Source organism: Thamnophis sirtalis, unplaced genomic scaffold (assembly GCF_051295495.1).
Source record: "Thamnophis sirtalis isolate CommonGarterSnake01/CBP01778 unplaced genomic scaffold, rThaSir2_p1.2 scaffold_3, whole genome shotgun sequence".
NCBI lineage: Eukaryota > Metazoa > Chordata > Lepidosauria > Squamata > Natricidae > Thamnophis > Thamnophis sirtalis.
The window spans coordinates 107,603,295-107,621,318 of NW_028261383.1; the positions used below are offsets into that span (position 1 = coordinate 107,603,295).

Consider the following 18,024-nt stretch of genomic DNA (forward strand, 5'->3'; position numbering starts at 1 on the left):
ATCTCTCTCTAGTGCTTGACCAGCACTATATCCATTCCCTGTAAATTTCAGGAGTTCATGAAAAGCATCATCTTGTTTCTTTTGACTGCTGGTTTAATATTGAGAATAGATTATACAAATAAAGATAAAAACATATTGACAGACTGGTTGGGCTATTAATGAAAATTACAGTAACTGAAAACTCTAAAGTCTAAACATCTATAATTGTTATTTTGGACTAACTATTGTTGAGTAGGCCTTTAATCCTATTTTGATTGTAATGATCAATTTAAAGATCCTGAGATAAACTTATTTAATTTCCAGCAGTTCACATTTCTTGCTTGGGTCAGCTCTTTCTGCTGTGTCAAATAATTGATAGATAAAACATGCACTTATCTGAAAAGTTTAAAAAAGAACACTCATGGGTGAACTATTTATTCTTGACCTTTATTTGGAGATAATGATAATTTTCAGGGGTTTCCTATGTAGATTATCAAGTCATTATAATCTTTTGAAACTGGATATATAAAAAATCAGAAGTATCACCCAATATGATTCTAGAAGAGGATTAATTTTGCATCATGATTTGCAACATAAAAGTAAAGCAACTGGAATGCAAATTAACTGTGGGCAGAAAAGTATTTTTTTTTAAAAAAATGGGTAGGAAAATAGTCAAAGCAGAAATTAATGCAAATATATTGAAATGAAAAGCAAAAAAGAAGGAGGAGGAGGAAGATAAGGAGGAGGAGGAGGCATAGAAAGCATTCAGGAATTATATTAGACAGTTCCCAATTATAACAGAAGAGAATTCCAACTCTTGAGATAGGAATTCTAATACATCGATATAACTCTTGAAATCTAATTAGCAATATGTTCCCATAATAATAGTGAAAAGGAAGAATGATAATTTGGATAAATTTTCTATAATGAAGTAATAAAGACAAACACATTCAGAATTTTAGGATCACTGTAAAATAGAAGGCATTTTCCAGATTTCTCCAGAAAGCAACTGTTGATAGGCCAGGATATTTCTTTAATTGCTTCTTCAACTGAATAGCATAGGGATGCTAATGTGAGGTGCAAATAAGCAGGAGCATTCATTGAGTTCAAAGTATAGATGAATTTATTATTGCTATCTATAGCTTTTTTTTTAGTGGGTGGGGGTGTGTTTTGGGGATTGCTATGGGTATTGCGTCTGGTCTCTGGGTGTTATGTGAATTTTGTTGTATATGTAAATGTACAATGACAAATAAAGTAAGTTTGTGTTTGTGTTTGTGTTTGTGTGTATGTGTGTGTATGTATGTGTATATGTATATATATGTGTGTATATGTGTGTATGTATATGTATATGTGTATGTATGTATGTATGTATGTGTATATATATGTGTGTGTGTGTGTTTTATTTGTGCTGATATATATATATATATATATATATATATATATATATATATATATATATATATATATATATATATATATATATATATATATATATCAGCACAAATGTAAGGATATGGCTAGCTGATGAGAGCTAAATAGCTTGAAATAGATCTATACTAGTCTTCCTTTATTTATTTATCAGCACAAATAAAAACACACACACACACACATATATATATATATATATATATATATATATATATATATATATATATATATATATATATATATACACACACACACACACACACACACACACACACACACACACACACACACAACACAATGTAACAAAGGCAACAGTAAAAATATTGGGTTTCTGTCTGGATGGTCTCTTATGACGAGCCGATGGACAGAGAATGGAAGCAGTGAACTTCCTCCCATATTTGTCATAAGAGACCATCCAGACAGAAACCCAATATTTTTACTGTTGCCTTTGTTACATTGTGTTGTATTTATGCTGATAAATAAATAAAGGGAGAGATCTATTAGATCTTCCTCTTCCAGGAAGTGGCCTTTGCAAATGGGGAAAAAAGAATAGGGCTAAAATACCTCAATCCTGGGTGAATTTCCTTGGTAAATACATCAGAGTGTTGTACAAGCATTGCCCTGTGAGCAAAGATTATTCACAGAAAATCTTACCTGTATCACTGAAGTTTGCTATTAGCCGGCAAAATAAGACTCAATGTGATCTCTCTCAAATTTTCATTCTAAAGGGGGGCTATATTAATTTTGGAATAGCTAGATAATTAATAACTTATTTTCCCTCCCTCCAAATTGTCCTAATCATAACAGAAAATCAGATACTAATACCAAGACAGTGACAAGAAAGTAGGATCTAATGAATTAATTGAAAAGGACTTAACTGAACTTATATGTTTCCTTGCTATATAAGAAACTATATTCTCATGAGTGATATATGTCTTCACTGTCATTTGTTGACCTGTATAGGAAAAAAAGAGTCCCACTTGAATAATTAGTATGACATAATATATAACACTAATGACTTGAGTTTTATATTTTATGTATGGATTAAATGCATTTGTATCAGACAACTGCTGATATGTTTCAAGAGTTTCAGTGTATATCTTGTAACCTCATTTATTCCCCATGTTATTGCATCTAACCTTATCCTAACCCATAGTCTTAAACCTGCCTCAACTCAGAACTTCACATTCTTGATAGTAAAATACTTCACTATGTCCTTAATAAAGCATATTTTAACAGTTATTTGATTCACTGATTATATTTTCCTAAATTTCTAGAAAGTATTACTTGGAGAATGTACCTATTTGGTTTATTCCTTCATTTTCTTATCTTTGCCCTTCTTACCCTAACAAAGTATTAAGTTACAGACCTGAAACAAAAGGTTTTTTTTTATGTAAACATTAATCCCTCTCAAGTGGATTTCAATATTAAAGTAGATTAAGCTTGTATTGTGGCTTCTTTCAAATAGTAAAAAAGCAACTATGTTTGGAAAATAGTTCATTTCTATTTTGAAAACAAAATAATCAAGATAGCTTGCTATTTCTTCTTTACCGCCATTCTTGCCAGCCTACTTTTCACCTACCTCAAGTACAACATTTTTAATGTATACATTCTGAAAATTTCTCAGTTCAGACTTTACTAATTTTCCATACAGAGCTATAAAAGTATTTTTTCTTGATTTTAAGTGTTACACCATCTAGGTATCACAGTTTAAAAGATTGTTATTTAAATTTAATTTTTTTAAATCTTTATTAAATGTCATTATATAAAGTCTAACTAACTAATTGTTATGTTTTCATGCAATACTGAACTGTGCAATAAAAAAATGAAGAACCAAGAACCAAAAATATTTATTAAACACATTTATATGGCCACCCATCTGAATACTGAGCACTGAGCACTATAAAACTTAATACAATTATAAAAAGCAATTAAGGTTATTTATAACAACAAAACATTCTCTTAGACATTCAATTATAGCTATGTGTCTGAACACATATTCATATCTGTAGTGTGACAAATCAGACGACTGAATGAACCTCAGAATGAATTAGTATACAGTACATAAATATTCTATAGCTTTAAATTTAAAAAAAAATCAAAACTGCCACTAGTGCAGATATATATTATTCATTTAATTTACTATTGTCTGTTTTAAATGAATTTTGAGTCAAATGTTGACTGTTAACCCACAGCATATCTTCAAACAATGCTTTCAATGAGATACATTTTATGACATTTGTGTTTTTATATTTATACTATCAAATTATTTATTTATTGATATACTTGCTTGCTTAATTACTTACTTATTATTATTATTTCATTGCACTGGCATTCACTTTCTGTGTTCATGTTTACTACAATGAGTTGTATTTCTTTATTCTTGTTCTTAGGTCTTCCACTCATAATTACCTAATATTACAAGTTTCTCTCCCCCACCTCTCTCTCAACATATATCTAAACTAAAATATTACAAACAGAATAGAGTACATATTCCATATAGTGGATGAGGAAGCTTTTAAAAATCCAAGAGATCCAGACACAGGGTAGTCTGAAACTTTTTTTAAAAAAGGGCAATGTAATGCTACAGATGTAATGTGATGTGTATTGTTGTGAGGTGCAGGCTACAACAAACAGCAGGAAATCCAAATACAGATATCAAAATTTAAAATTTAAGAAAGTTCGCATTGCTGTTTGGAAGACTGAAACCATTCTGAGTTTCCTTGGAGAATATCTTGAGAAACTGGTTTAATGTTTATAGCTCCACAGAGTTGTTAACATTTTGGAAAGAAAAAAAAATCAAACTAATGATCTCATAAATGTATCGATAAAAGCAATTAAATATGATTAATTATTACATGAACCAATGATCCAAATAGATTAAAAGGTATTTATAAAGCATCAAGCATCATGTGCATTTATATAACTATAAATTGGATTAAATTAAATCAGTGCTGAACAAAAATTTTCTCACAAAACTGGTAAGCCTATGGGATCCATTTTGTTAGCAAGGTCATCTTTCAAGATATTTCATTGTATGAGATTCATTTAGGGCTAGGGAAAATCCTAGAAACAACTGGCTTGGTTCAATCTTGCAAAAGAATTAGATGACTTAAAAGAATTCCAGGAAGCTCAATGCAAGTCTACAAATATTTACATATTCTGCATTATAGATATGACTACTGGTATATTAAATGCAAGGTTACACATCTGAAGTATATTTATTTCATTAATTGATAAATTTAAAGGTTAAAAAAATAAAATGACAATGAATAAATACTTAAACATATGCAGAGAGAAACATACTGTTACCAAATTTAAAAAAAATGCTACATCCTTCATACATTTTAATGAAATTCTTGAAATGTAAGGTATATTGGACAACAATTTATACATTCATGTAAAAGAATTCTCAGTCCTTGGTTTAATTACAGACTTCTGGATGTTAGTGAAAAAGTAGAAGGTAAGGATAAAATAAAAATAAATTAGGGGGAAATTAGCTTTTAATTTTTGAAAAGTAAAATTAAATATCAGGTGATGAAAACATTTCAGCAAAATGTAATTTAGTTAATTAAGAAACAGAAAAAATAGTAAATTAACTCATTGGATGGAGACTGGGTGTGAGTTTGCTGTAAGATAATTACACTAATAGTTTCAGAGGCCAACTAATCCAGTAATAATATTGATAAAATTCTAGAATCTATAACATACCTTGTCTTGGAAATTCATCTGATTCTCTATGAACTAGGTCAGTAACTCGATTTCCATAATGCATTCTTGTATCATGATCATAAGCCTTCAGTGTCTCACTTGAACTATAGGACTTCTGAGTAGGTACTCTGCAGTCTTCACTGTCCAGTGAAGAACTTGTATAGCGACATTCCTTCCCACATCTACCTCTTGTCAAAGAACGGTGCCTTCTGTCTTTTACATCCATAATTCTGAGTCAAGGAGAAAATTAAATCTTTTTCCCCCACTGATGTAAATGTGGCTGGTTACTTTACTACCTACAAAACATAGAAAAAGAACAATGCAATGATTCTTATTTATGTGTTACATAAATGGGGACGGTATATAACACATTGTACATAGCATTTTATATAAATCACTTAGAAAAAATGTTAAAATTCAAAAATTAGAAAATAAATAGAATTGTAATACATACATACATACATACATGCATGCATACATAAATACATGAACACATAGATAAATTAACTTAAATAGCAACATATAAAGAAAAATTAGTTTAAGTGCTTAATTACATTTTATTAAAATTATTTTTATGAATGTGTTTAAAAATAGATGAAAAGGCAAACTACTGAAATAAGTTCATGTCTGTGTGCCCAATGATAACAATTTAACAATTCTTTGACATTCGTTCTCTGCAAAAAAAAAAAGGAAAAATGATTACTTCTTGTTAGATGTAGGTATATTTGAATATTAGATTCTACTAATAGAGTGAATCATGTAAAAAAACTCTTGTTTTAAACTGAAAAAACAATAAAGGATGGTTATGTCTGTTTATTATTGTTTGCTTGTTTTGTTTAAGAGGGAGGAAGCAAAGTTTTCTTCGTATTCTAAGTTTTTTTTTTTTTTTAAACTATCATTTTTGGTCATCAGGTAATCCTTTCATGCCATATCTTGCTGATTGTAATTGTGCAAACGTAGTTTGAGAAGCCCATAAAAATGCTAATTGGCTTAGGGAAAGTTTTCTGAAGTTCTTTCAGAGTGTTACATTTATGCATTTTAACCTACTAAAAGCTTCAGTTCTGGTGCACTCAATGTTATGATGCCATAGCTATAATTAACATGCTATACCTGTAATTAGATGCAAAAGGTCATAATCTATTTACCTTCTTACTATTAATTGCTGGCATAAATTTTGGATCACCAAGCACATTACTCAGACCTGATTTCTCTGGTATGTATGTATGTATGTATGTATGTATGTATGTATGTATGTATGTATGTAATATGCAAAGTGTTAAAAGCAAATGATTAAGCAAAAGAACGTAAAGGAACAAGGTAAAATCAGAGAAACTCTAATTCTGTCTTCATTCATACCTTGCTACCATTCCAACCTTCCTTACTTCCAGTAAATCCATTCTGTATACTGATTCATGTAGTACCTTTTATGTTTTAGACTTCAGCCTTTTCTTTGAGGATTTTGCCAACTTCAACTTTCTTTATCTTCCTTTCCATTTAACCTATTTCCTTTCTTCAAATATTTAAAATTTATTCTCATTTTATTTATATAGCAATAGTAATAACATTTAGACTTATATACTGCTTCAGAGTGCTCTTTAAGTCAGGGGTGTCAAACTCGCGGCCTATGGGTCGGATGCATCACACACTGGCCATGCCAATGCCCAGTTTAGCAAAGGAGAAAAAAGTTGTGATACATCACATTATGATGCTATGATGATGCCATGAGTTTGACACCTTGCTCTAAGTGGTTTACAGAGTCAGCATATTGCCCCCAACAATCTGGGTCCTCTTTTTACTGACCTCTGAAGGATGGAAGGCTAAATCAATCTTCAGCCTGTCAGGATCAACCTCCTGGCTGTGGGCAGACTTAGCCTGCTGTATTCTAACTCCTGCACCCCCACGGCTCTATGACTAAACTACTTTAATATACTTTTTTCATAGTTCACTCTTTTTTATATTCAGTACTTCTTTGTTTTATCAAATAAAATTTTAAAGTGCCCCATTCTCATTGCATTCAAATTATTTTTATGTTTTTCCTAACATACAACTCTCACTTTTATATAACAAAGTGGGCAGAAGCATATTTTGATCCATCAGCATTTCAATTTATTTCATCATACATTCTTCCTTTCTAATGAACTAAATACTACCCATTACCTTATTAACATCATTTTTCAGGTTTTCAAATTTCTCCATCTATTTCTCAATTTTTGCTTAACATTCTAGAAAGCTACCCAAATTCGGTCTATATGGTCTAATATTCCCTTCTTTTATATCTGTTATAAATGTTAACTCTGATTTTCTTGTCAAAGCAGTGACATTGTGACTTTGAACAATATCTGCTTCCCTCTCTACCACCCAACTTATATTCATTCAGCGATGAAAAATCTAGATGACATATGAGTGCCAGGATTAAAAACACAGTGCATTACCTAAATGGCACTTTTTGTTAACTTCTTTTTAGGAATATCGCTCTGGAAAGAAGCAATTTAGGTAATCAGAAGAAACAGATATAAGTATAGGGGTCTTTGATGCTTGAAAGTTTATTTGTATGAAATGTGAGAATTAATAACATAGTTAAGTAAAATAAAGAGAACAACAAATCTCCCCCCAATAATGTTCAGTTTTACAAATATCCATATTTTTGGTAAAGTAACTGAAGATTTTAAACTCTGCTGCATTAAGCGATAAAATTATACAAAGTTAAACACAATGAGCAATACACTTCAAGTACTTGACATGAGTAAATGAGATGGAGATCTAATTGCAAATTTAAAAGCCCAAGTATCACAATACTGAAAAGTGTATGCAAAATATGGAAAACCTTTTAACCAGGAGCCAGATTATTTAATCTTCCACAGACAATCAGATTTCCTTCCTCTCCCTCCCTCCCCTTCCTTTTTCCCTTTCTCTCTAAGCTGCAGTAATATTTTCCAATCTTTGTGTAATGCTGTATCCAGTAATAATTATGTCCATTGATGTAGGACCTTTGATCAATTGAATTAACCACAAAATTGTTTTGGTATATATTTACTAGAATCTTAAACTGTGATTGCATTTCTAGATTTGTTCTTCCAGAACCAAGGCTACCCGGAATTTTGACAAATTTTCAGCTCTCTAAATAACTTTTTATACTATCAATCATGTAATTCTACTAGATCTTCTCAGGAAGTTGGGAATAAGGTATATAGTATTACAGTTGTTCTGCTCTTTCATCCAGGCTGGTTCAAGTTAGCATTGATATGAGAGGAAAATGAGCCCACCTTGATACTTTTAAATTTTATACCACTAAGTGAACTCATCCACTGATTCACAGCGTGCTGAAGATACTCAGTATGCATCTTTAACCTAGGCAGGGTAAATGTAGAATGCTAGGAAAGTGGCCTTGAAGCACTTGACAAAAATCAAGGAAACAGTCGGTCCCTTAAAGAGAGAAGATGGCAAGGAAGTAACAGGCAGTAGAAAGAAAATAGAGCTGCTTAACTCATTCTTTGCATCAGACGTCACACAAAAGGAAACTATAGACCAACCTACTAAAAACATAACTGTAAAAGACAGAGTAGAAATAAAAATTAAAATAAGCAAAAAATGGTAAGAGAACATCTGTCTGACTTTGATGAATATAAATCATTGGAACCTGATGGATTACATCCCAGAGTTCTGAAGAAGCTGACACGTTATCTCAGAAACATTGTATCATATTTTTAAAAACAGGGAACTACCAGATGATTGGAAAAGAGCTGATGTGGTTCCCATCTTCAAAAAAGGAAAAACAAAACAAAGTAAAACACACGGACCCCAAAACTGCAGACCAATCAACCTGGAAAGATACTGGAATAAATAATTAAAAAAACAATTTTTGAACATCTAGAAACAAATAAAGTTATAATTAGTAGCCAGCATGGGTTTTCTAAAAACAGATCATGCCAAAGCAATCTTATTTCATTATTTGACAAAGTGACTAAATTAGTGGACCCAGCGAAATGCTGTGGACATGGTATACTTAGATTTCAGCAAGGCATTCGATAAAGTAGACACAACCTACTTTTTGGTAGACTAGAAAAACTATGGGATAGACAGCATCACCACCAGAAGGATTTGTAACTGGCTGACAAACCATACTCCATGAGTACTCCTTAATGGCATTGCATCTACATGGAAGGCGATAAGCAGTGGAGTACCACAGGAAGACCATTGTTCACAATCATAGCATCTTTTCTTTTCTGAATCAGAAGATACTATTTAGGGTTGCTCAGGCCTTGTTCATCTGATGAATAGCTGCAATATGCTTTACTTGGACCTATCATTGAAGAGCAATGACAAGTTGCAATTGGTCTAGAATGCATGGCCAGTTATGGATCTACCTCCATACAGTTACAACTCTATGAGCTGCACCAGCTCCTAATAACTTTGGGGTGCAATTCAAGGTGGCATGGAGCTTTCTCCAACTTTTTCTAAGTGAAATAGATTCAGCAAGTTGAGCATGCTCCAGCCCCAGCCTTTTAAATAGTGTCATATGTTATTATATTAATATTGTTATCATTTATATTTTTCTCTCCTTGATGAGTTGGTTTTTTGATCCTATCCAATCACAGTTGGATAGGATGGCTATGACTTAATTTTTTTTCTTGATTCCCAGAAATAACTCTATTATTTCCTCTTATTTTGCAAATAGTAGATTAGAGAAATTATAATCAGAAATTAAAATTAGTATTTTTCTTTCCATAAGACACTCCTGACCATAAGATGCACCTAGGTTTAGAGAAGGAAAACAAGAAAAAAATCTGCCTCTGCTTCCCAGCATCCTCCATGTCTGCTGCCTCTACCAGGGAACACTGGAGCCTTCACCTCCGAGCAGCTGATCGGTGGTTGGATTGGCCTCCCAGAATACTGCCGATCAGCTGTTCCAGGTGGCGGGGATCACTGCTGCCATTCGCCACTGCTGCCTGTTCCCCATATTTGCTCCATAAGATGCATAGACATTTTCACAGAGTTTTGGAAGGAAAAAAATGTGTCTTATGGAGCGAAAAATATGGTATATAAAATTGCTAGATTCAAGGTTGGTTCCTTGAAGAAATGTGCAGTACCACATTCTACAAAGGAATATGATCTATTCTACTTCCTCTATGCCTGTAGTTTGTTGCTCTGGAACATGATAGGACCATGACAGTGAACCGATGGCACGCGTGCCACAGGTGGCATGTGGACCAATATCTGCCACCATGTGAGCCATCAGCTTCAGGACGCATGCACATGCTGGCCAGCTGATTTTCAGCCTTATGGAGGCAGGTTCAGAATGAACTTCCAGTAGGCATGTTGGGACCATTTTTCACCCTCTCCAGGCTCCAGAGGTGTTCCTGGAGTCTGGGGAGAATGTAAAACTGTCTTCACTGCCTCTCCAGGCCCTCTGGAAGACTGAAATGGATCATTTCTGAACTTCCGGTATGCCCATTGAGCCCGTTTTCACCCTCCCCAGGCTCCGGATACTTTCCTGGAACATGGGTAGGGTGAAAATGGCGTACTCCGCTAAGCTTGGAGTTGAGCAGTGTGGCGCACATAGGGGAAGTGGGGGGGGAGTGTTGTGCGCACATGCGCATGTGGTGGCGCACTTTGCATTATGGGTGCCAATACATGCATGCATACGCACACACTCACATTTTTGGCACCCAACAACAAAATGGTTAGCCATCACTGTGATAGGGTTATGTGCTTCCAGGGAACTATTTTCTGTTGTGATTGTGTGGTTCCTATAGTTCATTCTAAAATATTCTGAGAATTCAAGTGTTTTTATTTTATATTTGGGTGTCCTGAAAACAATAATGAAAAAAACATTGCTGAAGTATGGCTAATCTCCAGGGCAGTGGCTTTCTGTACTTTTTTGGCCATGACTGTGATCTCTGCAGGGCCTCTATTTTTCTTGGAGCAGCTTCTTTACTGTTAAACAATCTTTAAGTGATTTCCACAGTAGCATTTTAACAAGTGCTTGGCACCCTTTATAGCAAAAATAAATTGTTGTGCCACCTTATCCTTGAATAAACATATAACAATGTTGTCATATGAGATAGGAATTTCTATTTTTCTGTTGAGGCTCACTTCTTTCTGTCATGGTGAGCTATATTCTAGGGCTTACTTCTTAGTAAACAGATGAGCTTTGGGAGTGTGTTTTTGAACTGCTTCTTAGCTTTTTCTGAGCAAACAGGTTTGTGTTTGCTAAAAAGTGCTACTTCTGAGAGTTTTCTGCCTTTGAAATATCCATTTTGATTTGACAGTATTACTTTGACTTTGGCCTCCATCTATCGCTAAAATAAATTTTTAGAATCATGTCCAAATGGAGAAGGAGGAGCTGATGTTGTGACGATCTCGGAGCTCCGAGATTGCAGCCGATACTTTTACCGCGGGGTGGTCCATCTGGACCTAAACCGTCCCGAAGACACGGTGACAGGGAAGAATACGTCTTGCTGATCTCAGGGACATCGCAAAGTCCCTGATTGATCCAAGAGAATCTCTTCTAGCTGGCGATAGAAGTGCAGCCCCAAGCTGCTGAAGTCGGGACAACTCCGCAACCGGAGGAAAGCGGAAAGAGAAAGTATGCCCATCTGGTGAGGAAATTTTATTTTTACAAAAGAGACTGCCCAAAAAATATTAAAACCAAATTAAACTTGTAAAGAAAAGAAAAGAAGTGGCAAATTTAAGTTATTTTGGACAGTGTGTTATCTTTTTTTATTGTCTTCTATGGATGGAAGTTTTGCAAACTCTTTCTACTTCTTCAAGTGAAAGTATTGGCTTTTCTTCTACTACTTTTTTTTTACTTATGTATTAAATATTTTTATTTTATTTTCACAATACTTGCTTGGATGAGTTGGGGTTTTTTTTGTTCTATTTAAGAGCCTTGTTTCTTTTAAGCTTGGAATATAAAGAGGATATAAAAGGTAAGTAAGTAAGTAAGTAAGTAAGTAAGTAAGATCTTTAAAAGGAATATAAAGAGAGAAATAACATCACAGGGAAAAGAAGTTACACTGCACTTGGAGGTTGGAGGCTGAGTTCTGGAAACATTTTTTTCTCTCTTTTCTTTGATCATTTTGACCTTGCACTTCAAAGGTTTTAGCTTGTAAAGAGATAAGATGGGTTGTTTATGCAGGTGCCCTTTGAATGTCTCTTTGGCAGCAAGAGAGAAGTGAAAAACAAAGCTTTGTTTTCCAACTAGAGTGGCAGTGTTTATAAATTGGACAATGACACCATCCCAAGAAGAAACCATAACAATACAACAGATTATGTTTGAAATTCAAAAATTATTAGAAACATCAGAGAAAATTGAGAAGAAATTGGAAAATTCCTCCGGGATTGGGCGGCATATAAATCTAATAAATTGAATTGAATTGAATTGAAAATATAGATGGTAATATAACAAAATTTGATGAAATTGAAGATAGCCAACTAATGGAAAAAGTGGAGATTAGAGTCTCAAAAACCCAAGGGAAAAATGAACAAAGAGGCAAGATAACTGTGGATATTGGATTGGATTGGATTGGATTGTTTATTTATATGCCGCCCTTTTCCCTGAGGGGACTCAGGGCGGCTCACAATCAAAAGGAAGGGGGGGACCAGACTTTTACATATAAGACAGTACATGATTAAAACGCAACATTCATACCATTCGGGCGGGTTACAATCTTTAGCCCCAGGCCTGACGGGATAGCCAGATTCTAAGGGCTGTGCGGAAGGTCTGGAGGGTGGTGAGGGTACGAAGCTCCAGGGGGAGATCGTTCCATTGGGTCGGGGCTACCACCGAGAAGGCTCTCCTCCGCGTGGTGGCCAGTCGGCATTGACAGTGATCTGAGTGTGGTTGGAAATGGAAAGAATGTAACATGGAAAGGGAAGAGAGATGGAAAGGAGCTCTACCCCACATTTTAAGGTATAAAAGGAGAAAAAGGAGAGGAATTGATGGATTTAAGGAGAGGAATGTTGAGAAAAGCACTGCTGATAACCAAAGATAAGCTGATTAAAGAAGCTGATGGAGGGTTTCAAGAATTTATAAGACATGCAACAAGCAACAAGGTGCGAAGAGAAATCCACACAAAGTTGATTAAGGAAATACCCAGAAGATTAATCCAACATAAGGCAAAAGAAATAAGACTGTACTGGAGAGACACAGGTTGAGATATGAAAACTATTAACACAATACTAGCTAAATAGTTAAAATTAGAGCATTATGTTAAAAATGAAGTGATAATGGATATAGCTAGATAGATAATTGATAATGATTTAATGTATACATATATATTGGTTCAACAAGACAAAATTTGGTATAATTTTTTAAATGGTGACCATGAAAGGAAGTTTTGAAACTTAGTTATGTATGAAAGCCTATAATATTGAAATTGGATATAAATTGTAAACAGTGATTAAGAAAGGTTTAGAAACTTTGTTATCAAACATAATTTTTATTTAGAACATTTCACAAAGATAGAATGTTGTTGGATGATATTGAAAATAGACAATGGAATGGCATTATGTGGTTTTGCTTTGAATTTTGGATGTTAAAACAACTATAGTCATATGAAAGATGAGGTATGATGATAGTAATTATATATAATATAAAAATATTTGATGTAAAATATACAATTTGATATGGATTTTAGGTGATGACTGTGGAAGGGATGCACGAAAGTTCTTTGTAACCAATTGACACACTTTTTATAATTTGTAATGGAATATGTTTTTATGGTGTTGTGTCTTGTTTGTTTGTGTTTATTCAAATATATATACATGTCCAAATGAATCTGGCTTTTCAACTGAAAATAGATTCCTAAAGTAGAATCAATTATGTTGCCATAAAGGTAAAGGTAACGGTTCCCCTTGCACATATGTGCTTGTCATTCCCGACTCTAGGGGATGGTACTCATCTCCATTTCAAAGCCGAAGACCCAGTGCTGTCCAAAGATGTCTCCATGGTCATGTGGCCGGCATACTAAATGCCTAAAGGGACATGGAACGCTATTGCCTTCCCACCAAAGTTCTTCCTATTTTTCTACTTGCATTTTTATGTGCTTTTGAACTGCTAGGTTGGCAGAAGCTGGGACAAGTAATGGGAGCTCACTCCATTACATAGCAGTAGGGATTTAAACCACCAAACTGTTGACCTTTCTGATTGACAAGCTCAGCATCTTAGCCAATGAGCCACCACATCGTCTATGCTACCATATTACCAGGCAAATACAGAAATTGCACTTGATTCAAAATAAAGAGGTGGCATTAATATATATGAATCATAGTGATCTAGTCAGAACAAATACAAAGGAGAATAAAATGGAAAACTGGCAATTGAAATAACAGTTCCTTAATGTGCAATTATTCTATTGCAAATGATGATGTTGATTATTGATATGAATGTTATTATCATCCACATCTCCTTGCCATTATTTATGTTATGACTGAGGCATGCTTTATATGTTACACCAAGTAAAATACATATCCTGTATTGCACGTGAAATAGGATATTATGATTTATGTGATATTGTTATGCTTTTATTCCATGCTTACATTAACTACATAGCACACATAGTATCTTGTCATCTTTAATTACCTGTTTGCCACTGACTACAGATAATATTCATGTAGGTATTTTAATGTTTTCATAAAAGGCTAAAAATATAGGGGTCTGTCAGCTTTTAAGATGGATGTGAACAATTATTGGATTGTCGCAATATTACATCATTGAAATTTAGCAGAAATCTGGCAAGATTTCCCATTAATTGTTTACAAGAAATGTAAACTATCAGACAGACTTAAAACGGTCTTAAAGGCTGTTAAGAAACGTAAAACAGACTTAGCAAAACAACAATAACAACAGCAACAATAACAGTCAAGCACTTTATCCCTACATTTTTTCTCTCTCTATCTGGGGTGCAGCATAACACTACTTATTTTTTTAGAAGTGGACTTTGATAAATGGGACCAAAAATAATGTGATAGTTAGAAAAAGGGAACATTTAAGCTTTAAATAATTGACAGCCCTATGATAAGAGAAAAATCATGAGATTAACAGAGAAAAAAAATGTAACAAAGTAATAAGAATATATAAAGAAAGAATTGTCACAAAAGTATTAGAAATTATTTAGGCTCCAATCTGTATGCATGTAAGAATGTATGCCTTTATGAACAGCAGTTGAGGTACAGAGGAAATGTGTGCTTTTCAGCTTTAAAAAAGAGATTATCTCTTAAGCCATAAAGACCACTGCACTAGGAACATACGAACAAAGAATTTTCAGATAAGCATACTGTTTGTCCTGATATTTGCCTTTAGACATTCTTCTCAGTGCCAGTTATTCATTGTATATTTTATAACCAGTTACATGAAGATGAGAAAATAATACCTTTCATCAAGCTCTTATATATTCTGTATAAGAATATTTAATGGCTTTTAAAAAAAATCCATGTTTAGTATTATATACAGTATTTTATTTTTATTTTCATTTTACCAATGCTATAAAAAGAATTTTGCTATATTTTTGCATTATGACTGAACATTTATTCTCCATCAAATTCTTAAAAGAGTTATTGGCCATTAGGAAAATGGGAAACATCCTGGATTCATGTCAATGTATTTCCAATTGATGGGATATAGGCATTTCAGTTTGCAACGTAATCTATGCATTGTATAAATAGTCTCATTAGATTAAAGAAGCAAACTCTTACCAAGCCACTTTTCAAGAATATTAATATTGAATCAGACCAAATATCCTGCCCAAAATATGTATTTCTAAAAAGCTCTTGCAGTCCTATAGTATCTAGTCCAAATTACTGTCCCAAAATAAATAAGAAGGGCATTAATTTTGACATGTGTCTGACCCATTATTGGGTCAATGTGCTCCCTCAATATTTTTAGAAAGGAGATACTAGGGCATCCAGTTCCAATCCCAGAAGCAACTAAATCAGCAAAGATGCCCCACTGCATTATTTATTTTACTCTGATGCTTGTTGTGAGCTGTTAACCTCACATAATTAATATTCTGCATGCATTCAATTCTGTTTGAAACGCTTACTTTTGGATTCAAATAACTATTTACAATATTTGTATTCAAATTTAGTCATGAAATTTGTCAAATAAGCAGCAGTTAGATTCATACACTTACCTAATTAATGAATTTATCAATATTAATTTTATGCATGCAGTATGTTTTATGACTGTTCATAGGCTGTAATAAAGATTCTTTCATTGGTAGGCTCTATCAATTGAAGATTATGGGCTTAAATTGAATACTGTGAGCATATTTGCAGTAACACTGTGCTGGTATTATGTCCGTGACATACTGACCAAATAAGTCAAAACTGGCAGTTATGTTCTTATCATAAACAGGTAATTTATTTATTTAATTTATTTGTTTATTGGATTTATATTGCCACCTATTTGACCATGGTGATTCAAGGTGGATTACAGAATATAAAACCACATTTAAAATAATAAAAACTAACAAAAAGAATCAAATAAATTAATATCATACAATATAACAATATCACCTCCCACCCCGGTGACAGCATATGACACAAACCATTTAATGGGCTCCATTAATGCTGCATATGGAATGAGTATGACTATTGTTGGTAAACTAATTTACACTTTCTTTATCTTACCAAAAAGCTTTATGGAAAACCTTCCATTATTCAAAACCATTAAGAGCATTTGAGAACAATATTGTACACATGGGTACCTATGAGGCCTACCTATGGAAAATTACAATTTTGCCAAAACTATCACAAGTTCTTACTGTGGGCTTTTGTCCAACTATTTCAAAGCATTAAAAATATATTAAAAAGCAAAAAAATAGTAATTATTTACTATTTTATATACTTAGTAATAGTAATGTATTTCATACACACACACGTGTGTGTGTGTGTGTGTGTGTGTGTGTGTGTGTCTTTGTGTGTGTATGTATATATGTATGTATATATGTATATATATGCTGGTCTTGTTGTATTCGGGTCTTTTCCCCTGTAAGATTGAGATTGTCTTGGCAACGTTTTGGTGAAGTCTCACTCTCCATCTTCAGGCTGGTGTTTTTGAAGATGGTGAGTGATACCTCACCAAAACGTTGCCAAGACAATCTCAATCTTACATGGGAAAAGGCCCGAATTCAACAAGACCAGCATACCTATACCTGTGAAAATCTACCAAAACACACATATATATCTTTAAACACTGAATTCACAATATTTTTTTACTTAATTTGCTTTTCTCTTACTGGCTTTTTTCTGCAAATTAGTACAAGGATAATATCCATTATTATATATTGAGCAATGTGCCAATATATATTTTAATACTTGCCCTATCAGCCCTGTTACCACTAGGCAGCAGGATTGCTTGAATCCATCCATTCATCCATCCATCCAGGCCATTATGCATTTAGGGGAATTTATTCTGCTAGATGTTGACTATTTCATTTCACTTCACTTCACACTAACAGTAAGCACTGCATATAGGCATATAAAATCCTCATTTGTTTTCACCTACTTGACTTGCAAAGCACCTTAGCTGGGGATATATTCATTTTGCATATTTGGGGTTTGAACACTTTCTATTTAATACCTCTAAGGAAATCAGCTTTGCTTCTCCAATATTTCAGGAATTTAGCCTCCCATACTTAGGAAATAGCATTGAGTGATCATATTCAACACACATTCACATCAAAAATACACTAAAATAGTTGTAAATTGTTACTGTAGTTTTTTCTCAAATATGTTACTTATAGACATAATTAGATAATGTTTGTATAGTATACTAACACAGTATTCAGTCATGTACTTTATCAGAACTGTAAAAACTTTGAAAATATACTTTGTTTTCAGAGTTTGAAACAAACCAGTTTGATTTCAGTACCAATCAACCTCACTCAAATTGGCCAATGGCAA

At 33.5% G+C, this 18,024-nt stretch overlaps 1 protein-coding gene across 1 annotated transcript in view; it reads right to left on the reverse strand.

Moving 5' to 3' along the window:
- TENM2 (teneurin transmembrane protein 2) overlaps positions 1-18,024 on the reverse strand; it is a 928,661-nt gene that overhangs the window by 798,680 nt on the left and 111,957 nt on the right. The window contains exon 2 of the mRNA XM_087709674.1: positions 5,119-5,414. Coding sequence (XP_087565800.1) covers positions 5,119-5,344 — 226 coding nt within the window. The 5' untranslated portion in view covers positions 5,345-5,414. The remainder of the gene's footprint in view (positions 1-5,118; positions 5,415-18,024) is intronic.